Source organism: Hirundo rustica, chromosome 5 (assembly GCF_015227805.2).
Source record: "Hirundo rustica isolate bHirRus1 chromosome 5, bHirRus1.pri.v3, whole genome shotgun sequence".
Classification (NCBI taxonomy): domain Eukaryota; kingdom Metazoa; phylum Chordata; class Aves; order Passeriformes; family Hirundinidae; genus Hirundo; species Hirundo rustica.
The window spans coordinates 67,837,649-67,854,379 of NC_053454.1; the positions used below are offsets into that span (position 1 = coordinate 67,837,649).

Sequence of the window (16,731 nt, forward strand, 5' to 3'; positions counted from 1 at the left end):
TGGCCAGATTGTCCTTTAACTCTTGAGTAACTAATAAACCGTATTTTAGATGGAATCTGTGAAATCCACTTGCTGGTTGCTTTTTGCCTCTCTGAGGAGTCTCTTTGTCTTAGTGGACAGAGTAGAGCTAGGACTTGTGTTTGCTACGAGTATAATTAGGTGCAGGTACAAGAAAATAGAACCACACCAGCAGGATGTTGTGAAACCATGACATAGCCAGAGAGTTGTGACCTAAAAGTGCAGGACAGGCAGCCAAATACCTATTTCTGATGTGAACACTTCAGGCATGAGGAGCAGAGTTAAAACGTACATTGCAAACCGGTATTTACACAGCTATGGAATTGCTTGACTTGAACTTAGTTTGCTTCCATGCAGGTGTGCCTTCCTCATTCTCCTCCATGGAAAATACGGTGCTGTTCAACAGCCCATCTCTGGGCCCCAACGCCCCCAAGATCGAGGACCTGAAGTGGCATTCTGCATTCTTCAGGAAGCAGATGGGCACATCTCTGGCCCGCTCCTTGAAAAAACCGCATAAGAGAGACAGGGTAAGAGGCAGGTCTGGGAATGACAGCAAATCCCTGCTGAGGCAGCCCAGCCCGAGGGAAGAGGGCGGAGCTCCGGGCAGCTTTTTAAATTTTGACAAGACCTTTGCTGAGACGCGGATTGTATCGGAGCAGCAGAAGAATGGTGTCGTTATCCCAGAGCACAGGAAGAGAAGAGACAACCGCCTGCAGTGCGAGGTGGCGAAGGCAGAACTGAAGGAAAAGACTTCTAAACACAACCACAAATTGCTGAGACCCACAGAACTCTCTCAGAGGCAACTGGAAAACAGAAGGGCTGTGAACCACTCCGGTGGTAGGTCAGCGCCTGGCACTCGGAGGGATATAGTGCCTAAATGTAACGGGGGTCTTGTCAAAGTAAACTCCAGTCAGACAGTAGTTAAAGTGCCTACCACGCCCACGAGCCCAGGGAAAAACTGGGGCGGATTCCGAATTCCAAAGAAGGGGGAGAGGCAGCAGCAGGGGGAGAGCCTGGAGGCGGCCTGTCACCAGAACTCCGGCTACCCCTACCTGGGCGTGGGCAGAGTTCCAGCGAAGGAGCGGACAAAAAACAAGTTAAAGCCTGACAGTGAGAATGATGGGTACGTGCCCGACGTTGAAATGAGCGACTCAGAGACAGAAGCGGCTGAAGAGAAGTGCAGGCAGCAGAGGCTCAATCCCAACAGCAGCATTGGCAGGAGGACGGATATTATTCGGAGAAGCATCCTGGCAACCTGACTGGACACAGGGATGGGGTTGGTAGAGCCACTGCCAACGAGCCAACTCCACCTTACTCAGTGGCATGAGAGAGGAGCGTTCTTAGACAGAGCTACAGACTGACAAACTGAAAGTCCATTTTTTTCTGAGTTGTATGAATATGTTTACATGCACTTAAAGCTGTTTTAAGCTCTTTGGGTTTTTTTGTTTCTTTTTTCTTCCCCTGCCCCATCGACACCCTGTCACCCTCCCCATTTCTGTGAGAGGTCTGAGTCTCCCTTATTTGCTACTTTCCTGAGTAAGCAGAAAAGTGACATCGCTACTCAAATAGGAGTTGGGGTGCACACAACTCAAAAGAATCTTTTAAAAGGGGCTGGGGTGGGCAGGAGGAATTAGGCTGCGTTCATCCTTCTAGCTAAAAGGCACTGAAAATTTTACTCCCTTAACCCTGACTTCTGGAAAAGCACAAGCTCTTTATTTAATGCGTGTGTATTGAATGGAAGATGGTTGTTAGACCATGCTGCACTGCACAGGTAAATCCCATTACAAAAGCTCCCTGTCCCTGGGCAGGGGCAGCTCTTTCTTTTCTGTTGTGTTCAGTTTGAGCACAGGTGGCAGCTCAAACCCCTCCCTGCCCTCCAGAGTTTATATGTAGATGATGACCAGGCACAGCCAGGACATTGCACTGGGAGAGGAGGAAGGGACAGGGCAGGGCTTGAAAGACTGGGGACTGACACAAAGGATGTTCCCAAATGGCTCAGTTATGAGCAAGGGGCAGGTCTGGGGGTTCTAGCACTCCATGGAATAACTTGTCACCCATAGTCAGGCACCTGCCTTCAGGAGTGTGATGACAATGCCAGATAGAAGTTTTCCATGGCCCTAGGCAGGAGGATTTCCCAAAGGCCACCACAGATGCACTAATGATATGTGGTGGGGAAGTCAGGCTTATGACACTAAAAGGTTGCTTTAAATGGACACAAATATATATTTTTAAATAGGATAAAACACAAAGGCAATACATTGTGATTAGCTCTTTACAATCAAGCAAAGAAAAAACTATTTGGTTCTATTATGGACTAGATTTGATGGAAAAGGGAACTCATATTCTGATTGTGTACTTTTTTAATAATAATTCCAAGTGGCAATAATGAGTAAGCTGTGAGCAATAATATGACCAGGTTCTGAGGATACTGTTCTGTACTGTATAGCACATACATGGCAGTGGAGTGTTAGGAGCCTGTACATTTTGGAATTTTTCATAGATGTAAGAGAGGTATGTACTGGTGAAAAAGTTCTAGCAGCAACGTGTTTGCAGAGAGACAGGCATAAAGAGCCTCCTTCTCCTCCCCTTTCCCACTTCCAGTCTGCTGTTATGGGATCCACTCATCTTGGAATGTCTTACCCTTGCCTCCTGAGGAAGGGAACACTGGCAACACAGAATTCCTCTGCCTTAGGGCTGAGGATTCAATCAGAAAATAAAAAAGGCTTAGCACTCTATCTTGATATGCAAGTTAACATTATCAATGAAATATTTCACCTGGTTTTAAAACTTGGAAGTCTTAACCTTTTGAGGAAGGAGAATTTTATGTAAACATGATAATAATACACTTTCAAAATCCTGTTGCTCATCCCAAGAAGTCAGAGTAATTACATGACTTACAGAGGTGAAAGGCAGGGCACTGGTGACTGAGTTTATACAGTCACTCTTGGGATGTGTTCAAAGTGTAAACAGCAGACAGACAAAAGGTAAAAGCCACTAAGTTCTATTCAACATTCTCCAGACAGGCACTGGTATTTTCTGTAAGAAAGAAGCTCATGACCGCACAGGAATTGTCAAGCCATAGATGGAATACCCTAAATTTGGATTCCGAGGAAACCTTTAACCTCACACTCCTTGGACAGAGAGACCTTGTTAATTTGCACTATTATGAACACTAACATTGTGCAGAGTGAATGCCTTAGCTGCTCTGTCCCCTGGCACTGAGGGCAGAAAGCTTTGGGAGGTTTCCAGTGGAGCTGACCCAAACCAAAAAGGCTGCGTTATGACCAGCTCTGTAGGTTTGTTTTGTCCCTGTGCTTAGCCCTCAGCAGGAGCTGTTGTAGGTACTGCAGTGACAAACCCACCCCTGTGTTTTACTGGGATTTGCTGGATTTCTGTTTCCAAGCATGACCTTTCCTTGTGCTGACTGACCAAGAGATCTTTGCTATGATCCGTGTGTTCTGTCAAACTGTAGGCTAGCTGAACGTCTGTAGAGATGCCTGGAATGCCATTTGTTAGGTTATAAACTCACACAGATCTAAATGAAGGGTTCATGTGTACTAATCTCAATTTCAGAAGTTTGAGACAATTGTGATGACATTTGTAAAAGGTGTACAGATTTTTCACTATGTGCCTAGCATTGGTGTCCATTCAGCTGAAATTAATTAAAAACAAGGTGCATGAAGAGAAACAGAAATAAAAAAAAGTATATGTAGAGATGACTATTTTATATTACATGGCCCAATTCTGTATTTATTTTCTCCCTTTTCTGAACTATTTTTAAAGACCTAGTTGAAACAGCTGTATTTTTTGTTAAAATATTCTGTAGAATTGTGCCTTTTGTCTGTATGTGAATAAATGCTGTACATTTTTGCAGTATTCATGCCAGCAGTGGTTTAGACCTTCCCGTATTTGTATTTGGGGTCTTACAAAAACACTTCACTGCAATGATCTGAGCAGCTTTCATGGACTAGTACAGGTATCACTGTGCACACTGCAGCTGCAAGATTTTGTAAATTTTTAAGGGTTTTTTTAGGACTGCTTGTTACTGACAGCTGCGCCCATCCCATCAACAGCACACTGTAGTTTTCTCCTTGGCATCCTCAGAGAGATGCTGCTTACCTCTAAACATTTATATTTGTAGACAGAGGATATCCTTGCAAAGTCCATGATCTCCGTCCGTGTTCCACTGGTGTCCTGGTTTAGGGACAAATTTGGGAGAAAACCCTGAATAGGATCCCTCCAGGAAGCAAACCCAAATGGCCCCTTCCTCCAGCCGGTCTGGTAAAAAAACTTCTTTGGAGAAAAGTGGAAAAAACTATTTTACTTAACAAACAAAGTGCATACAAGTATAAAGAATGAATAATGAAACAATAAAACCTCTCCTTCTGAAGTGAGATGGCAAATTGAGGAAGTTCCTGCCGTGGGTGTAGCTCGGCTCTCTCTCTCAGTCTCTCCTCAGTCCCAGTCCCTCCGGCACTGCTGGAAAATGCCGAGGTCCAGGCCCCGGTGGGCCGCAGGTGCAGCCCCCAGTGCTCCCCTGGGTTTTCAGTCCAGAGCAGGTTTAAACAGTTCCAAGAAAAAGGAAAAAAAAACAAACCAGGGAACTTCTCTGCCCTAGCTAGCTGAAACTAACTAACTAAAAAAAAAAAAAAAAAAAAAAAAAAAAAAAAAAAGAAAAAAAAAAATCTCTGTCCTGCAGTCTCTCCAAGCCTCCGCCAAACACCCCATCTGGAGAAGAATGTGTAGGAGTCAGGCAGTTTTCTCAAAACAAACTCCGCGCTTCTCCTTGCTCTTAGAACCAGTCTTAAAGGCACAGAACTCAATATACAGCACAAACAGACGATTTGGGATACAAGCATCATAAAGTCACACGAGGACAACTGGAAAAGGAACACAAGGCTTGAACCCGTGGATCTTTGGGATAATTAGGCTGAAAGTTCTGAACTGGCTGGAGTCAAGCAGCACTGGGATAAGATTTGCTTCTATAGCAGGATTTCCAGGAGATGAGGATTCCTTTAAACTCCAGATGCAGAAATACAGAATGGACTTAGTGCCAAGCAAGAAAAGGCAAGGTAAGGCTGTGAAAGGACACACTGAGCAATCCATCTTGAAAGAAAACAGATCTCCCACTTTGGGAGCAACATGGGAGCAGGCTCCTCTGGACAGCCCAGGGAAATGAAAGGAGCTGGTGCGTGGGTGTATGATGAGCTCCATGCGACCACGTTCCTGTTGGTGGTGCCATGAAGCAGACCAGCATGGAAACCTTTTCCTTTCCTGTGTCATCTGCTGGAATTGCTCTCCTGCCCCTTCCCTTCAGCGTGAGGTGCTTGTGTCATCCCTGCAGTTCCTGTTCTGGCAAACAGCTGCCACATAGGAGCAGCACCCCAAGGTGAAATGCATATACCCATAATTAACAGGGAAGCGTGCAGGTGCCCTTCTGTGTCTCCAGGAACAAATACACAAACACTGAGAACTGCCTGCCCCTTCCAGCCAGGTTTCAGTTCACAGCCAGAGCCTGCCTTTGAGGAGTGAAGGGGATTAATAGCTCACACAAAATTTTCCAGGTGGCCTGTCATCATCTCAGCTGTGCATTATGCAAATTGAAACAAGGTGCCTGGTACTTGCCTGCCTCTGTATCACACTGCTGACTGATGAAAATCTCACCCAAACAGACACTTAGAGCTTCTGAAAAATGTATCTGTGCTGTTCTGGAGAATCTTCGACATCCTTTAACCAAAACTGAGATTAAGAGATTGCAGTGGATACGGGCATCTATCAGAAAGAAAAAGCAACCACTGTAGGAACTAGTGGCTTTCCCTGCAGCAGGCAGGAATTGTTTCTGAAGGTGTATCCATCTTGCAGGCTCTGCCTGAAGAGCAGAGATTTCAGGAGGCAGCACAAAGTCTTGCTTCCATAGGGGGATCAGCCTAGCTCCATCCTCTAAAATGCAAATATGGTGAAGATCCACTGCGATGGACACACAGGTGTATTAATCCAAATGAGACATTCCCATCAAGCTGGGCAAGCACTACCCAGTAGATAAATGTGGAGAGTGTAATTCTGGTTTCTAACCTCTCATTCAAGTGGAAGGACAAGCAATTATGTCAGTTAAGGCCAAGATGTGAGCCCTTCAGAATCAGTTAAACACCTATCAAATACTTGTAATACTTGCTACAAGAGAGAATGGAGTTTGGCTGTAATTGTAAAATGATAGCTATAACATCAAAAGAACTATCAAAACCCCCCCATGTACATGAGGATTCCCACAGCCTGGCATCTGTAGAATTGAAACCCACTGTTTGAAAAGGCATAAGGGTTGGGTGCCTTCACCTTTGTGCAAAGTAAGAGAATGGAAGTTCCCAGATATGTCCAAACCAAGGGAGCAGATAAGCAAGGAATTGTAAAAGAATTATAAAATTAGTAGCATATTAGGAAGGAAAAGAACAACTGCTGGAAGATTACAGAGCTTAGAAATGAGCTGAGTAGCCATAGCAGCATTTCCATTATTACCTGTACCTTAGGGGCATCACACCAAACTGAACTGAATTCTTTACACTGGGAGGCAATAGAGGCATCATGCAGCTCAAACACTGATCATCAAAAGAGCAACTCTTTGACATTCATGATGTAATGAGTCTAATTATAATTCATAAAGGATCTTCAAATTGTTCCCAAGTTACCTGTGCTCTGAAGAAAACTTAAGGATATTGAGTGCACATGAACAAAGCTGAGATGAATTTCACTACAAGCATTACCTACTCCCTGTACACAATCTGTCACAGTTGGAGCTGGTGGATTTTACAGCAAAAACCCCTGAATGTGTCACAGCACTGTGTCAGATTTTTTTCATTTGCTACATTAAAGGATTTGAATGACAACATGTTGCAGTCTTCTTCCAATCTTTATTGTGCAGACAGAGGCAGGCTCTTCATCCACTCCCTTTCTTAACAGAATAAACCAGAATTTGTCTTAAGTTTTACAAGCCTTGCTTTTGACTGTAGTGCTCCAATATGAAGTTTCTCCAGCAATCCTCCTAACTTCCAACATGGTGAATGGTAAAATCATGTGTTTAAATGTTTTCCAGATCCTTCAGGGAAACAGCTTTTTTATTCTGTGTAGTTATCAGGCTGAGCTGTAATGAAACACAAGCAGATGATAGCTTCTTAATAAATCTTTGTAGGATCAAAGTAACAGTAGAACTTCCATACCAAATGTGTCATGAAGGAGATGGAACAAGCACAGGCAGTGTGAATTTGGGATGAACAGCAGAATTTACAATGTACTCTGTAGATGACTACTGCTTTTGTCTTATTTCAGATCCCAGAGAATACAAGATGATAGGCAGCAGGAATACACTTTAAAAGACACCTCCAGGATAGATGTTTTAAACTTGTGCAAACATTATCCTGTATTTTTTTCGGTTTCTTACTGAATCACTGTTTCAGAATAAGCTAAGATTTAGAGTCATTGAACTGACAACAATAAAAGTATAATTTCTAGGCTCCCCACTAGTCCAGCTCTAGTCCATATTGGATACAATTTTACAATGAAGGTGGATAATGTAATGAGAACAAACAAATCAGAAAGCAGCCCTCAGCCTACAGATTAGGAATAGAGAGAATCATCCCTCGGAATGTGATGGAGCCTTCTGGGGCCTAGGACAGAATAAATACCCAGATTCAGAAGAGGGGACATTCCTGCAGCAGTACTGGAGTACTTCAGCAGGGACAGTGCCACTATGTGTTTTTTTGGGGTGGAGAGGAAAAGGAGGGGGCTTGGCACAGCAGTTCTGAAGTTGCTACAGAACAGAGCAGCGACAGGCCCCTGTAGGAACCTCTGCCACAAGGGCAAGGCAGTATTGAAGTCTGGCAACAAGATTTGGGCAGCATTTGGGCTGCACAACATCAAATCTCTTTGTTATCTTTCAGAGAGAGCCTAGTGAGGAACAGCTAATTACCGATGTTTTCAGGGACAGCAAGACCTCTTCCTCTATGGGCACCGAGGCCATGAGGTTCTTCCCTTGAAATGTGACATAAGCATGTTTAGGTTTTTATGGGAAGACAGCATCTCAGAAGCATTAGAGCTATACAGATCCACATAACAAACAGGAGGTTAAAAAAAAAATAAATTCCTCTTTCAGAGCAAATCTTCAGCAGCTGAATAGACCTTGTCATGACAGAGAGCATTTAGAGCCAGGAACCACAGCTTATGCTATGACAGCTTGGCAGCTATGCCCATTTATTCACTGCTGTTGGGGAAAAAAATGCCATTCGTCCTAACTGAGCAATTTAGGTCAGCCAAAGATTTCCTCTCTGCAGCTCTCATGGGGTCACCCACATTAACAAGCTGCAATTTGCAAATGGTTTTCCTAAATCACTGTGAAAAAAGCAGGAGGGAGAAAGACCATCTTTATTTAATAGGAGGCCGACTTGAGTAATGAACCTCCTTGGCCAAAAAACGAACTCACTGTATAAACCCCCATGAGATTTGCTTCAAGTTGTACAGCTTAAACACTATGGAAAAATTGAATACTGAGAGGGATACACTCTCCTTTACTTCTCCAATGGCCTGGAAGGAAACAAGCATTTCCTACTGTGTCTGCACAATTTTTACCATTGCAGGAGCTGCTGCAGCTGTTACACACAGCCAGTGGTAACTGCATGGGTGCAGTCCATCAGATCTGCTCTGTGCAAACAGGAGCTACAGTCATTTAAGGCGTGTCTTTTGTCTCTGCTAACTTGCCATTTCTAAAACTGGAGACACCTGTACACACCTTCATTCATGCATTTTGAATCGTGCAGGTTTAATTCGTATCAAACTGCTTTCCACAAACAAACCTAAGCTGTCACATAAACATCCGGTCAGGTGACATGTCCAGAATCCAAACTTTTTAAAATTGTGTTGGTAGTAATACTCGTAAAGGATCACCTCTGCCTCAGGAATGATGTAAAAGTGAGTACTTCTGCATGTTCCATGTGCTTGGATAACACTTTTGATGAGCTGGGTACCTGCTGGGATGCTGTGGCTGCTCTCTGTTCTGCCTGGCTCAGCCGCCTCTGAAGCCTGTCGATGTATTCCCGATACTCCATCATCGTTGTCTCATCCTGTGGAAACAGAATCTGTCATCACAATGCCAAATTCTTCTTTAATGAATCCAGTCATTCTCTAGCAAAAAACAAAACAAAAAAACCCCCAACTTAACACAAGCGGAAGATCAGATGGAACTGTTCTCCCCTTACAGTAAAAGCCTGAGGACAAACTGCTGATGCATCATAGAGAATTTCCAGCTCAAATGTGACATCATCTGACTTTTCCAATCAATCAATCAATCTGCAGGGGAAGTTTTACTCATTTCACCATCTTGAAGCAAGATGCATAAAAGGCTGACATTTTAATTCAGGTTATTTAATCCATGCAACCTTACAACATAAATGTTTTAGCTATGCTCAGAAGAAAGAGGAATACAGTAGATAAGACAAATGGGATGATAAACCTGGTACAGATCTCCTCTGTTCCCGTCAAAGAGTTCGTAAAAAGCCCTTCTTAACAAGCCTCTACTCACAGAAATCTGTTCCTCCATAATTTTTCTCCTCTACATAACACAGCACTACAAAAAGTAGAAAAACCAAGACAGAAGGACTTATCCTGGATTGAACTGGATGTTAACCCATATTTATAAGGCTGGCAGGAAAGCCCTTTCCTAAAGTGGCCATTAATTATTGAATAGTGCACATTCCAAAACAACCCTTAGTCTTCAATGATAATGCTTTAGCCATATGCATATATGGAGACGGAATGTAAATACTGTATCCATACAGCACGTGGAGAACTCTATATATGCCACATTATCTGTAATCCCAGTGCCTGCTCCTGTTTTGAGGCTTGCAGGGATTCACAGGCAGAAGAAAGTTCAGAAACATTTCTTTTGTCCAGAATTGCTAGATTAGTCACTTAGAAAGACAGAAAGACGATTTCTTCTTTTGCTTTTGTAATCTGAGAGTAAAGTTCATTTGTCTTCTTGCCATTGGAACATGTCAGTCAGCAAGAAACAGTGAGGCTTCTCAATTGTTATTGACTATCCCTGTCAAAAATCCTTAATTTTCTCTAGACCAGCAACATAAGTTACCTAAATAGGTTTCTGCTAAGATCTTAGTGTATGCATATCAGGTTGTAACTGAAAGTGGCTGCCACATCAGTCATTATCTTACCTCAGCTACCTTCTCATTTGCTATTTCCAGCTGGGAAATTAGCTCCTGGCTACGGAGTTTTTGTCGACGCAGCTCACTTCTGGGAATCAGAAGAAAAGATGCTGATTAGCAAACAGTAGTACTTTAGTTATTGGAATGTAATTCCACAGATAGTTCTGTGAATTGTGGAGGCTTATGGTGGGTTTTAATTACAGGGTTACTCTTAAAACACCGATTTCAAAAGCACCACACAGCACTTTTTCATGCTGTGCATTCAAAACTGTAATGGCAGATGAACAAGATGCATTTGTTGGAATCAGCAAGACTTTGTCAAGAGCACTTGACATTTTATAGGGTTTTTTTCCTGTTTATTGAATCTTCTTTTGGAGGCACACTATCTGGTATGCAATAAATATAAGCTGCATTTTGCACAGTAAGTTCAATATTGAGATTAACATTCTAATTAGTGTTCCATAACCAGACCTCAATGCAGGCATTTTTAAAGGTGCTTCGAAGTACCTAAAAATAAATAGTTCTATACTTGTAAGACAGACAACAGTGTGATGCTTTGTGAGGAAAAGGGAAAAGGAAAATGCCACCTACTTCAAAGCACTCTTTTTGCTTTTATACTGAATGAGTTTTAGTGACCCTCAGTTTACACAGTATTGAAGACAAAAACCATCTGGGTTATGACAGACAATCTCTGAGCTAGGGCCTAAAGGAAACAGTTCTTGCCTCCTGTCATCACAAGAGGAGGGATGACTGAAGACACAACTCCAGTAAATTTGGCCAGGGAAAGATGCAAACCCAAGTGAGCTGCTCCAACCTCTGACCAGTCTCTACCACCTCACCTTAAATGCTCTAGCTGTTGCTGAAACTGCATGCACTGAAAGGGAAGCTAAAGCCTTTGTTCTTTTTCAGGGAATGGAGATAAGTTAGGAGATACTTTAACCTCAGATCTTCATCAATTTTATAAACTTTTAAACTTACTACCTCATAAAAGTCTGAAAACTGATATATGGCACTTGAAATGCAAGGTTGCAGTGCATCTGTAACATCAGGTCAGCACTACATCTGGTGAGGAGTCTCCACTCACCTGTTCTCAACCCACCTTCTTAACCCCTTTCACCAGTCCCAGGCAAGTATCACAAAAACAGTTCAACAACTTTGGACTTTAATGGAGATGAAAGTACATAGGCAGGTATTTCAATGATGTTAAACAGTTAAAATCACATATAGATTATACCTATTATCACATGTGAACACTTATATAAAGTAAGAATTAAAGATGGATTAAGACTGCAGGATCAAGACAGCATGTTAGTATGTAACACTATTTTTGTAATTTGTCCTCTGTAATTAGCATTAAGCATCAAATGAGGCATTTTCAATAAAGGAGACCAACTTCTAGGTGCCCCAAAACCTCTCAGTTACTGAAAGGAGCCTGTCTTCCCATGCTTGTGCTGAGGTGTGGAATTAGCATGCTTTGCAGCATAGACCATAAACAGAGTTTACGGGCTCATACACAGCTGTGATCAAGAAATTATTTTTATAATGAGATCACAATGAACACACATTTTAAAGGAAACAGTTTAACCTTGTAAGTATAAGGAAATGTGATGGCTATTGAGCTAGACAGTTGATTCATTCTGAGTGTTAACACTCCCCCAAACACAGCTTATGAGATCTCAATATTAGAACTGAGCAATAACCCCAACTGCTGGATAATTACATCAGCCCCCACTGCACATTGTCTTTACTAAGTGAGTAGGAAACAAAAGGTGAGCTTCTAGCATTTCAGCAGATGGGTGATAAATCCACCAGCTGCAGCAACTACTTTCTGCAAAGCTCTTATGACAAATATAGCATGTGCCAGCTGTTTTTTTGCTTGAATTATACTATAATGTGCTTCAGTTACTCTTAGTAATTATGAATTTTGTATACTGCCAGTACCTGCAGCTGTCTCTCATCCTGTTAATTTTTTTTCTTTAATGAACATCTTAAAATAAGCAGCTATGGCTGCCAAACATTACACAAGTACAGCCAAGAATAATATTTCAGAAAAACTTCATCTCAAGGTGCCATGCAATTCACTCCGTGTACTGTACAGGATGCAGGTAAAAGGAGAAAGCATTCATGGCTAACGCTTCATATATTGCCACCAAAAAAGGTCATTCCTCAGAGGCAGATTCTTTTCAATCACAGAAAAGATAAAAACTGAGAACTCCAAACCCCACACATGCCTCCTGATGAGTCAGGGACTCTTAACTATGACAAAGAAATGTGTCAGAAGCAAAAACTGGAACAAAGACACCCAAAATAGCTGCAATCAGATGGCTTAAGCTAACCAAAGCCTTTAAATATAAAGCCAATATAGCAAGGATTCCCTTTTGTTAAGTACTGACCCCATTCTGTTTAGTTACTCAAATAAATGGGTTTGCTACAAGGGTTTTTATTCCCGCCCCCCCCCCCCCCCCAAAAAAAAAAAGCTGTATCTTGCTACTAGACAATAATGGCAGATGAATAGGATTATTAATTTATTAGCCCGTTCACACTGTGTATTGTTACTGCATTTTATTACTTTTGTAATTAAAGAGTTCAGGTTTTAAAGTTCCTCAAATGCAACATTTCATGGAAGCAAACTTACCCTCCTTTATTGTTTAGGCCAATGTTTATGAATGGTTTCATGTTTTGAAGAAGAACAGACTGGGTATACCTATTTCTACCCCTATTCAAGCTAAACTGTACCTAAACTGAGCAATCATCCATGGGTCTGGCAGGCCAAAGCAATATCAATGGCAAAGTTGGGAGAACTGTCAATTTCCTGTCAGGTTTCCAAGTCAGAGAATCAACCTTTTTCCCTGTCTGCAATTGTCCAGATCTAGACCACTGAAGGGCATTCTGTGATGATTCAGTCATTTGATTCAATATAAAACTTTGTTTATTCATGTGAATCTTACTCTGTTCCCTGCTCCAACCAGAATCACGTTCGACAAAAATAAGCCACTGGTACAGAGTCTGGCAAGGGTTTATCTGCTTACCTGCAAAATTCCCTCTATTTACCCCCAACTCACCATTCTCAGGATAAGGACATAAAAATCTACCAAAAAAAAACCCCCAAGAAACCCCCCAACAAACTGACATGAGATGGGATTAACCATCTTTTGTATTTGTGCAGACTTGTAAAGGTGGGCTTTAAAAAACAAATGAGTCATCTGCCCTTATTTTTAAAACTTGCATATAGTCTGTCACTTCATTTTTTTTGAGCAGATGCTGGCAGATTGAGTTACCCTGGTTTTGCCTGAATTCTGCTGTCAGAACTGTCTTCTCTCAACCCTTCCCATTCTACCCTCTGTTCTGTTGTTACTGAAGTTTATTTCCTTCCAATTTACAAATTTCCTAAGCATCCCTTTAGTATTGCTGATTCCACTTTCTATGTGCTGTCATTTAGTCTCCTCAGCTGAAGTCTGAAGAACTACAGAGCTTTACACTGATGCTGTAAGGTAACAAAAGCAGTCTCAGCCAGTCTCCTTCTCCCCCCAAACGTGGCCAGAGGAACCATTCTTCAGGATTATAGTGCTTCAGTGAAAGCAAGAGCCTTTAAAAACTTGTGCATGCTTTCCTCACTTCTTTCAAAAGTAAATTCCTTCAAATGAAGACAAGAAAAGTAAAAAGCTGGAAGCACTTGATACTGATTTTTTTACCACAGCTGTCAAAGGCAGATCACCTTAAATTTTTGGGACACTCAAATTGAGAGCCTGAAGTTTTACGATTGGAAGCTCTACACCCTGTAGATCAGCAACAACAGCAACATGGATTGCTTCTAGCTCTTACCAAGTTCTACACCTGTTTGTGAAGAAGTGACACTGGAGATCGAAAGAGCTTTTTCAACATCAAGTCTGATTTGGTTATTTAGATTACTTGCACAACATTCCACATATGCAGAGGAGGGGGGAAAAAAATCAATCAGTAACTCAAGGATCAGTTAAACTAATGAATGTAAAATACTTAAATTATTCACCAAGACTTAAAAGCTCCTTTTGTGTTATGAAAGAAATTACGTTTTGATATGTTCGACAGTTTTATAAAATTTCTATATTTTGTTTTCCGATAAAACCCCTATAAAGAATATGAAAGATGACTTTTTTTTTACAGCTTTTTACACTGATCACTCACTTTTTACTATTTTACTACTATTTTATAATTGTAAACACTTGCTGTCTAAGTTCACTTCAGGATGTATCATTAGAACTCAAAGTACATTTAAAATGGATGCAATCAGGAGTCAGAGCAGTTTGGTTTCTGACTCTGCCCGCATAGACACTGTGGGAATAAAGGGAATAGACTTGGCAGTGAGCTGTTAGCTGTGCTGCCAAGAGCAAAGTTTGTATTTGGAATGATGGCCCACGTCACAAGGAGCACTGACCTCCTCAGTTACCTTCAGGGTTGACTGGCACAAGGTTACTGAGGCAAAACTGGCTCCTTGCCCTTCTGCAAGGCGAAGATGAAGACTGTCACCCATAAATTCTTCTCAAGATGCATGGAGCATCTTAAGATGCTCAGAGGGAAGAAAGCTTTTCTCATAAATGAAGACTGCAACAGATTTGTATGAAGAAAATGGTGTAATTTAGTCTACGAGTATTCAGTGCACTGCCTCCTGTTTCAGCACTGCTTCTGAATTCCAAGTTCAGTTTTATCAGCAACAGTTACATGTTCAACTTGAATGAGATCCAAAGGTCCAGAAAAGCACAGAATAATTTTCAGTGAAAACTGGAAGTATCAATTTACTTATCAACACTTCTATCTACAGGTTTTTTCCTGATCTACTAGATTCTTATGTTATTTACATTACATGCTCTACCGCTACAGGCTGCAAAATTTACTTTTATTCCTTAATTTGTTTTTCAGATCAAAAATCCCCTAACATTCACTGATGCTGCTTCAATCCTTAAGATTATTTAATGCCTCCTTTGTGCATATGGATTATACCTCACCAACAAAACACTGCAGACTCAGAACATGACAAATGAGCAGCACAGAATGTGGAAAAGTTAGCAGCTGCTGCTGGTATGTTTAATAAAGAAACCAAAAGGTTTCAGAAACCTTCACATGGAAAATGAAAGCAATGAGAACTGGAAAACTATCATGACTTTCAGGCATAGGAATGGGAAACACCTACACTAACAAATGGGACACTGAGTCAGTGTTTACAGGAGCTGCATTAACAGCAACCTCCTGGTGAAATGCAATCTAAAATGCTTCTCCCTACATATGGATAGGACTTGGTTAGGAAGTTTATAACTTCCTAAAAAACCACTTAGCTATAAAACACATTAGCATGATGCAAGAATAATGGTTCTTGCTAAAAACTGTATTTTTGTTAAAAAAACTAAATTCTGCTACATGTCACCAACACATCTGCATTTGCTCATGTATTTACAGGAATCCTCCTTTGTCTTGGACCCCACCACAAGGCTTGGTGAGAATTTCCTGCATTAGCCCCAAGAGACCTTCCAAACAGAGCATTTAATTAACAACAGAGTAATTAATCTATTACTAGTATCAGTCTGTTGTTTTGTGTTCTTACTGAAATTTCCCTGATAAATGCATTTGCTGCAAAATTATTCTGCTTTTTAAATCATCAGCAACTTGATTCTGGTTGCCAACACAGTAAGAAGCGATTTGCCGCTCCGTACTTGCACTCAAAATGTAATTGTGATGGATGAAAAGAAACATGATAATTATTCATTTATAGCATAAGCAAGAACCTTTGTGCTGAATAACTACTACAGTGTCAATTCTGGAGCTATTTTTCATACCAACTGCATTCTGCACTACATTGCTGGGTGTCTGTCAATGCATATAAGGTGAAAAATAAGGCTTTTAAATTTTAAGATAATATTGATAAGGTTCAGTTAGACTACTTGCCACCATGATATCAGAGCATCACTGCACAGATTTAATACCAAATTCCTGATACCAGTCTAAGTGACAACCTTCTTGTTTCTATTGCCAGCTTCCTTGCAAGGTAGAGCAAATGCCTGATAAAGACCTCTATTTCTACCTTCCACAGTGTGAAAAAGCATAACACACAAAATCATATAATAAAGTAACTGACTTAGCTTTTAGACTCGCACCAAAATATCTACTGAAGTCACATAAATAGGGACATTTTCAAAATTTACTACCCATTTTTCATCCAGGGTCATAAAGCAGACTTCCTTGTATTTTCTATGTCAGCATTTTGCTGCAGATAAATGAGGTCGACATCTTTTGGTCTGCTATAACAACATTTTAACACTGAACAGTAAAGATTTTAGGGGGAAAACAGCTGTTTCACAGACAAATTTAATTATTTTGGAAGCCTGCAATTTTCCCCTTTGAACTGGAACTTGCTGAACCACACACAAATCTAGCGATGAACCTAGATGTTCAGCTGTGAGTTTTTGCATTTTGAGTTACAGAAAATAAACTACAAGTTTTAGAGTTAAAATTTACCTAAAAAAGTATCAATTTACAGTATCAA

General features: G+C 41.2%; 2 protein-coding genes across 11 annotated transcripts in view; one reads left to right on the top strand and one right to left on the bottom strand.

The window, feature by feature from the left end:
• Positions 1–3,902, top strand: part of JADE1 (jade family PHD finger 1) — a 111,886-nt gene extending 107,984 nt beyond the window's left edge. For all 10 annotated transcript variants that reach the window (XM_058420661.1, XM_040064628.2, XM_040064625.2 and 7 more), the window contains exon 11: positions 376–3,902. In XM_058420661.1, the coding sequence (XP_058276644.1) occupies positions 376–1,277 (902 nt within the window). In that variant the 3' untranslated portion in view covers positions 1,278–3,902. The remainder of the gene's footprint in view (positions 1–375) is intronic.
• Positions 3,903–6,900: 2,998 nt separating this feature from the next.
• Positions 6,901–16,731, bottom strand: part of SCLT1 (sodium channel and clathrin linker 1) — a 29,419-nt gene continuing 19,588 nt past the window's right edge. The window contains 3 exon segments of the mRNA XM_058420499.1: positions 6,901–7,150; positions 9,027–9,122; positions 10,227–10,305. Of these exon segments, the coding sequence (XP_058276482.1) occupies positions 7,088–7,150; positions 9,027–9,122; positions 10,227–10,305 (238 nt within the window). The 3' untranslated portion in view covers positions 6,901–7,087.